Genomic DNA, 9,283 nt, shown 5'->3' on the forward strand with positions numbered 1-9,283 from the left:
AAGAACTACAAAAAGCCCGAAACTGAGGTAAAATTAAAGGTAAAAAAACGTAAGGTTGTAACACCCCCATTTATTTAAGAGCCTTTAGCTAGACTTTCCCAAATAAATAGGACTGTTACCATCTCGGTTTCCCGAGGTAGTGAATAACAAAGTACAACAAACCAAAGTACTTTAATTAAAACTTTAGCGATTACATGTTTATTACAAATTAACCAACTAAAACTTAATATAAAATAATATACAACTCGCAGCGGAAATAAATAAAGTGATTAAATAAACTATGTGGTCTAGACTTCCAGGTATACTGGCCAAATTCTCACGCATTTCCATAAGCTCCCAAGTCAGCTAATCTTTAGTACCTGTCAAATATGCTCCCCATTATGGTTCATCACAGGTGTTCACGAATACACTGTCAACCACGAGGTTGAGTAGGAGTAACTAACAACATTAGATGACAATAACAATATGAATATGCATGACATGACATAATAGAACCATTCAGCCGAGTTCATCACTCGCAACACTATTCATCCCGCCAATCCCTGGTTGGGGCAGCCTCAACCCGAAGGTGAGAAAACACACTACATTACTATAAAGTAATGTCTGCCTTAACACACAGTTGATAAATATCCACAGGGTGCAGTAACGATCCGGGGCCTGCCTCGAGAATTCACGATTATAATCGTCTGCCAGAATAAATCTGATAACCACTATACATTACTATAAGTAATGTCTGCCAGAATAAATCCGATAATTAATGTAAATGTCAGGCTTATATGAATGCAACAATAAATAATAATAATCAGCCGGATATAATCCACAATAATCAACACAATGATAACCGTGCCAGAACACTAACAAATATACTTCCTGCAGTCATAAATACTTCGTGTGAAATACAATAATAACACCCAGTTGAGTAGTTATCCTACCTGGCAAGCAACATCCAATTAAGCAGCTCAAGCAATCCAATAATGAAGTACACGAACCCGATTATAAATTCTTCACAATCCGTTACCTAACATATTAATAATTCATTCAATTATTAATGATCACATTTTAATTATTATTTATCCAATTTAATTATTTATTTATTATATTATTTTAATTAATTAAAATTTAATTTAATTAATTATTTTCCCGAGTAAACGATTACGTAAATCCGACTTACTAACTAATTTAAACAAACCATGCACACCCACACTATCCCGTGAGAATCACGTGAGAACAACGCACAACACCAACCAACCAACACGGCAAAAACCGAGTTCAAACCCCCTCCTTTAACCCACTTATCACGCCACCACTAGCCACCGTTAGTACCACCCAAACTAGCCACACCTTAGCCTGCACCACGACCAATCTCGACAACCACCTACCACCTGCTAAAACACCACCAGCACCCTAAAATCTCACGCCCTAAACACCCCACGACACTACTAATATCGAAAACCCGACACCACCCTCTCACTCAATCTTACCACCTCTGGCCACCACCGCAGTCACCACTGACCCACGGTGGTTCCAGGGATGGTCCCTCATCTCCTTGACCTAAGGACACCACCACAGAAACAACCCAACACCGGCAGCCACTCCAACCCGCAACACCCCTCTGTTTCACGCGTTTTTAGCCCCCACAACCACCAAGCAGCTGCCTTTCTCCACCCTAACATCTACCCAGATACCGACAACCTCACCTGAACTCTAGCCACCCTAGTTTGGTCCCACACGACCGAAGCCAAGACACCCACGACTCTTTCACCACACAAACACCCATAAACAACCACTATATCGCCATCCACCGTACCAACCACCACCTACGACCACCCTAACACCACCACTAGGGTCGACTACCTCCGACAAGACCAACCACCCAGGTCCCACAACCATACAACAACCACACAAGGCACAAGCTCCATCTTACCTACACACGACATCCCCCCTTTAGACGCCCAATCCGCCACCCACGGTGGTCAACAGTGGTCAACGAAGGGTCCTAGTCACTCCTTGGTGGTCCATGGTCATAGTCACGGTCACGGCTCGTCCTACGGTGGCCTAGTTTACGAGTTAGAGCAAAGCAAAGTGTATACATGAGACAGTTTAAAGTATTACTTTGAGGCGATAAAAGAAGTTAATTCCTTTGCTTTTCTCTCCCTTAATACTTTTCTTCTTTCTTTTAGATCTCTCCCTTCTCCTTTTTATGAATTATTTTCAGATTTATTATGTATTTATAGTCTAGGTTTAGGGAGTATACGATGTCAATTAGGAAGCCATTGCCTTATTCCAATTATTATAGGAATTACCATTATTATTATTCTTATTATTTCTATTATTAGATATTATATTAGTCTTACCATACTCCACATACTATCTTTACTAGTTTTATTATTATTAGGCTTATTATTGATATAATTATTATTACCTTTACTTATTATTATTTCCATATTATTATTATTAAATCCCGAACCAATTCTCGATCACATTCATACTAGATTAATAAATTTCGGTCCACATAACTATGGCACACGTCCCAAAGCTCAATTACTAGCTAAGCCCAATTCCCGACTTGCTTACTTATTTTATTATTTAATTAATGTCTTATTCGCAACTATTATTAGAAATGCCATTAATTAATTATTTAAATTACATAAATTATTCTAATAGATTATTATTAAATTTCGGGGTATTACAAAGGTAGAAACTGATAAGTAATGGAGGATTGTTGATCTCAAAATACAAGTCTTATAATATTTCTTTTAATTTGTAATTAAACGTATATTGTGGTGTAATTTTACTATTATAGTTTCCCGATCAACCTATTTGAATTTGTATTTTTGTATTCACGAGTATAATCATCTATAACATATATTATTCTTTTTCATTTTATATGAACTATTATCAAGGCATGTAAAAAAAGGAAGCGAAAGTGAACCTTCGGGTAAATATTAAATAGTATGATTTCTAAATTCTACTTCTTATGTTTTTAAGTTTATGTGTTTTTTTTTTGTCAAAACAGGAATAATACATAAAACTTACTCTCATAATTTCCTAAAAAAACCTACTCTCATAATTAATGATAAATAAATAAGTACAAATAATTGAATGAAAAATATTTAAAATTTCACAATTTACTTTTTGAACCATCATGACAATAATGATCATTTTAATTATGTCATTTCCTCTTCCAATTTAAGTTTTCTCTAACTCCCACCTTTTGATTGTTTTTCTATAAAATTTACTTTACTTTTTTAAGTGGTTTATGCTTTTTTAACCATTATAAGATGATCGTTGAACTCAAAATGGAGATCTTATAATATTTCTTTAAATTTGTTATTAAGCGTATATTGTTGTGTAATATTACTATTATACTTTCCCGATCAACCTATTTGAAATTGTATTTTTGTATTCATGAGTATAATCATCTTTAACATATATTTTTCTTTCTCATTTCATATGAACTATTATCAAGTCATGTACTAAAAGGAAGCGTACTAAAAGGAACCGAAAGTGAACAATCAGATAAATATTAAATAGTATGGTTTCTAAATTCTAATCCGTATATTTTTAAGTTTATGTGTTTTTTTTTTCAAAACCGGAATAGAATATTTATAGTCTTTGATACTATTTTTATTTTTATATAGCATCGTGGACATAAGTATAACAAGAGATTGATCAAATTCTTGAAATAGTAATAAGGAACTTAAAAAATTTTATGAACCTTTTGGAATTCGGATTTAGGGAATATAGTTTTTTAGATTATTAAGCAATTGAAATGAAAATTTAATTCGTAATGCATACATGGACTAGATACCGACCATACCGTTGAATTGTATCTAATATTTTTTTATCGATATAATAAATGTTTTTCGGATGTAAATAATATTTGAAGCATGCAAGTGGTGATAAGCCTTCAAAGATATTTCTATGGGAGGGTTGATGGAGAGGTATGGAAATAATTTGGAGATGACTATAATGAGGTATTGAGTTTACAACCTTATAAGGCGTCATTGAAGATTTTTCCATACGGAATTTATTATATACGGATGGTTTCAACTTTTAATATTTAAAAAACTCAATTTATTAATTGCGGAGTAAAACACACATATATATAATGAGTCGTCTTTGTCATTGCTCTGTTGTCAAGTTTCTCAAAATTAGTAGCTACCACATTGTCATTTGCAGGATTCGATTTAAAAAAATAAAGCAAAGTTTTCAAAGAAATAAGGTACTAACTAACTAATTTCTATGTATTTCAAGACTGTATATTTTTAAATGGATCAACCACTAATTGCTCGAACAAATATTAACAATACGATAAAAATATCAAAACTAAAACAAATAAACCTGTAAATTTCACGGGTCACAAACCTCCTATTTCATAACTTCTTTTTTTTTTTGGGAAAATGTAAGCTTCTCATTGAAAAATATAAATGTCCCTTACAACATTACATTCAATGCAATTACCACATGCTGTCAAACAAGCATCAAACTACTAGTACCCTTAGGCAGACTGCAGATAGTGAACCCAGTCTATGACTCTTCTATTGTGAGACTTGATGACACAATTGTTTAACCTATTCTGAACCTCCATTTTAATCATCCTACATAGGACTGTAGGCCTGATAACATATCCCTCGATCCTGCACTTGTTTCTACTAAACCAGACATGAGCCAGAATACTTGCTATGATCATAGCAATGATCTTCTTCCTGCTAAGTTCAGGTGTCCTCCACTTTACCCACCAGTGAATACACTCAGTGATAGGTAGCTGCAGAAAGTACCAGTCAGATATCAGTTGCAGGCAGCATCTACTATAATAACAGTAAAAGAACAGGTGACTGTGACTCTCTTCAGCATCACCACACAGAAAACAGCAATTGACAGTTGTAATATTCATCTTGATAAGCCTATCCTGAGTTAGTAGTCTCTGCTGAGCAACAAGCCACACCATGAAACTATGCTTAGGCAAGATCCACCTATTTAGCATCCAAGGATACCAACTGACTATAGGCCCCTCAGGTCTAAGCCAATCATACCCCTCTTTGATTGAATAATGCTCCACATTGTTGGTTGAGAATAACTTAGCCTTATAAATATTTTTGACTTGGCAAATTTTTTTCCATGCCCAGCTAGACCCAATTGCAGGTTGATAATCTGCCCAAGATTGAGATTTAATGTAAATGGCATGGACCCATCTTACCCACAAATGATCAGCCTTCATGGCCACCCACCACACATACTTACCTATGGCAGCCACATTCCACACATGTAGGTCCCTAAGCCCCAGACCCCCATGCTTCTTCTTATGGCAAATCTGATCCCAAGAAACCAGAGCAGGAGTTTCCTTGTTATCAGTCCCATGCCATAGGTAATTCCTACACAATCCTTCAATTTTCTTAATGACTGTTTTGGGAAGAATGAAAATTCTAGCCCAATAACTATGGATATTACTAAGAACAGCTTTGATCAACACCATTCTACCAGCATATGAAAGCTTCCTTGCTCCAAAACCTCTGATTTTCTCCACAATCTTCTCAACCAAACAATCACAATCCAGGATAGACAGTCTCTTAGGGGTCACATTAACCCCCAAGTACTTAAAAGGGACTATTCCTCTTCTCATTCCAAACTTATTTTCCAGATGAAGGATCACTGAGTCATCCACACCATTACAATAAAAATTTGATTTACCCTTGTTCATGATGAGGCCAGAAGATTTAGAGAAGTGGTTGAAAGCTCTCAGCAGCAGCTCACTAGAATCCCTGTCTCCTCTACAAAACAGGATGAGGTCATCAGCAAAGCACAGGTGTGTAAGCTGGATCCTGTTGCATAATGGATGGAACTTAAACCTAGCATGCCTCTGAATCACTCCCACCACGCAGCTGAAGTACTCTAAGCATATAGTGAATAAGAGAGGAGAGAGGGGGTCTCCCTGTCTAAGCCCTCTCATGCCAGGAAAGAAACCAAAATTATCCCCATTCAGAGATAGTGTGTACGTAGGGGTCATGACACACTCCATCACAAGTCTTAAGAATCTCTCGGGGAAGCCAAGACACATTAACATGTCTCTAACAAATGACCACTCAACCGAGTCATAGGCTTTCTGTAAGTGTAACTTCATCATCAGCCTAGGAGAACAACTCTTTCTTTTATAAAGCTTAATGAGATCTTGACAAATCAGAATGTTACCCACAATATCTCTCCCCTTGATGAAGGCACTTTGGGAAGGACTGATAATATCAGGGAGAACCTTCCCTAATCTTGAGCAAATAACTTTTGATAAACATTTATAAACAGTGTTACAACAAGCAATGGGTCTAAATTACAACACTGTCTCAGGCATCTCAACTTTTGGGATAAGGGTAATGATGGTGCTATTTACCTGCTTCAATAATTTCCCAGAACTAAATGCTCCTCTAACTGCTGCCACAATATCAGTGCCTACAATTGCCCAATTCTCTTTGAAGAAATGACTACTGTATCCATCAGGACCAGGAGCTTTGTCTCCTGGTATATCAAACATAGCTTGTTTGACCTCCTCAGTAGAAATAGGAGCAAGCAGCAAACTGCAGTGCTCTTCAGAAATGCAATTCCCAGAAGCCACTACTCTCCTGTTAACCTCCCTCACCTGCTTAGAAGTCCCCAGCAGAGATTTCTAATACTCTTCAAAGGCCTTTTCAATACTCTCAGGAGTGGAACAAATAATATTATTCATATCCTTCACCTGGAACACTCTATTTCTAGCTCTTCTCCTTTTGATACGAGCATGAAAATAAGAGGTATTTTCATCCCCCATTTTACTCCATTCACACTTTGCTTTCTGACTCAAGAACTGAGTTCTAGCTTTCCTCAACTCAATCACCCCTTGGGCACAGGCCCTCTCATTTTGGATAAGTTGGTCATTCAAAGGGTCCAAAATCAAAGACTCCTGAAATTGTTTCAAAACAAGCTCAGCAACATCAGTTAGCTTCTCAATGTCACTGAACTGTTCTCTATTTCATAACTTCTTGTCACCATCTTTTAATTTTTATCACTCCTTGAATTCAATGTACTTATTCCCACAATACTTAGGCCCTGTTCTTTCTGGCTTTTTAGAGCTAAACTGAACTGAACTGAATGGAGCTGAACTGAACAAAATTGAACTGAATGAAGCTGAATAAAACTGAATGGAGCTAAACTGAACTAAAGCTGATTGGAGTTGAACTAAACCAAAATAATAATAATAATTATAATAATAATAATAATAACAATAATAATAATAATAATAATAATAATAATAATAATAATAATAATAATAATAATAATAATAATAATAATAATAATAATAATAATAGTAATAATAGTAATATAATAAAGTATTAATATTAATGTAGTATTAATGTTATTAAATATAATAATAATAATAATAATAATTATAATATTTGGTAACCTGCAAATCGGTTGTTTACATGTTTATTATGGGTGTCATAATTATATACATATTTATGCCTCCCCTTAGTTACTCTTTATGCCTGGGCACAATCCACCTCACTGTCATTAGAGGAGCCCAGGAAACCTCTGTCTCAGTAGGTCGAAGGAACTAGCATCCCTGCTTAACTGAATACCCCCCTACAAGAGTTTGTGCAATGACCATTGATTTTCTTTTTCACTTTAAATATTTATGTATACAGAGAGTATAATTCTATGTTAATTATTATTATTATTATTATTATTATTATTATTATTATTATTATTATTATTATTATTATTATTATTATTATTGTTATTATTATTGTTATTATTATTGTTATTATTATTGTTGTTATTGTTATTGTTATTATTGTTATTATTATTATTGTTATTGTTATTATTATTATTGTTATTGTTATTATTATTATTATTATTTTTATTATTATTATTATTGTTATTATTATTATTATTGTTATTATTACTATTACTATTATTATTATTATTATTATTACTATTATTCTTATTGTTATTGTTATTGTTATTGTTATTGTTATTGTTGTTATTGTTGTTATTGTTATTATTGTTATTATTATTATTATTATTATTATTATTATTATTATTATTATTATTATTATTATTATTATTATTATTATTATTATTATTATTATTATTATTATTATTACAACTATTATTACTACTATTATTACTATTACTAGTACTACTATTACTAGTACTACGACTATTACTACTACTACTACTATTACTATTACTACTATTATTACTATTACTACTATTATTAATATTACTACTATTATTATTATTATTATTATTATTATTACTATTATTATTATTATTATTATTATTATTATTATTATTATTATTATTATTATTATTATTATTATTATTATTATTATTATTATTATTATTATAAACGCAAATTTTATTAATCAATCAAAAGTTTATAAGAAATTGGTGGGCAGCCGAGATACAACCTGGGCGCCCACTCCCTTACCAATAGCAAAGCTAAGTCTAGTAAAAATAAAAGCAGTAGCGCGCGCTCCGGCATCCTGAGACAGAGAATATTTCTGAATCCGCTTGAGCAGTGCAATGGCATCCGCCTCCAACTCCCTCAAAGAAGAGAAAGAAAAAGGTAAGAATCCATAACCGATTGCCGACATAAGCCTTAGTACTTGGCCCATTTGCGCCGAGCAGCATGGACCACCACACGTCCGGGTACGAAATCAGACATCCCAGACTGAGTCAAGGGGGAAGACCCACTCTGGTCCATACACAAATCCCGGCCCCTGTCCCAAGAGTAAAGCAACAAATCTGCAAGATGCAAGGACCAGTCATGCGCATCAATTAGACCAATATCGACCTCCTTACTGTAGATACCTCATTTCTGCACCTCCCGCAAACCACCTGGTGATGATTGGGCCGCATGTTTGGTACGCGGAACGATTTGTGACAGTTCGTAAGTTTATCGTCAAGTGATCGCTCAAACATTTATGTCTACCTCTTAATTGTCATCTACGTGCCGATACGGTCGTTTTGACAGTAATTAGAGTACATTTGGAGTCCGGGCCTAAAACCGTCTTCATTTTCTGATAGCCATTAAAATGCCGAGTCGGAATGTTCTGGAATGTTCCGGATATTCCTGTTCCATATTTTCTAAATCTTTTAATCTTTGGTAAACAATTTCCCGTAATATTCACACAAAATATTAAGGAAAACCAAATTATTCCGTTATTCCATAAACTAAACACGGAAATCTTTCTTCTGCAGGAGGAAACCACTTGTGAATAGACGCAGCAGGTGCTGCGCCTCTTCCAAG

At 34.4% G+C, this 9,283-nt stretch overlaps 1 protein-coding gene across 1 annotated transcript; it reads right to left on the reverse strand.

Moving 5' to 3' along the window:
* Positions 1-4,501: 4,501 nt before the first annotated feature.
* LOC141655332 (uncharacterized) lies at positions 4,502-8,849 on the reverse strand. The gene is made up of 5 exons (XM_074462418.1): positions 8,845-8,849; positions 8,697-8,778; positions 6,725-6,928; positions 6,383-6,628; positions 4,502-6,103 (listed from the first exon to the last, which is right to left on the reverse strand). The coding sequence occupies exons 1-5, from the start codon at positions 8,847-8,849 to the stop codon at positions 4,502-4,504; spliced, it is 2,139 nt and encodes a 712-aa protein (XP_074318519.1).
* Between the last annotated feature and the right edge of the window lie 434 nt (positions 8,850-9,283).

This window comes from Silene latifolia, chromosome 5 (genome assembly GCF_048544455.1).
Source record: "Silene latifolia isolate original U9 population chromosome 5, ASM4854445v1, whole genome shotgun sequence".
In the NCBI taxonomy this organism is placed as follows: Eukaryota; Viridiplantae; Streptophyta; class Magnoliopsida; order Caryophyllales; family Caryophyllaceae; genus Silene; species Silene latifolia.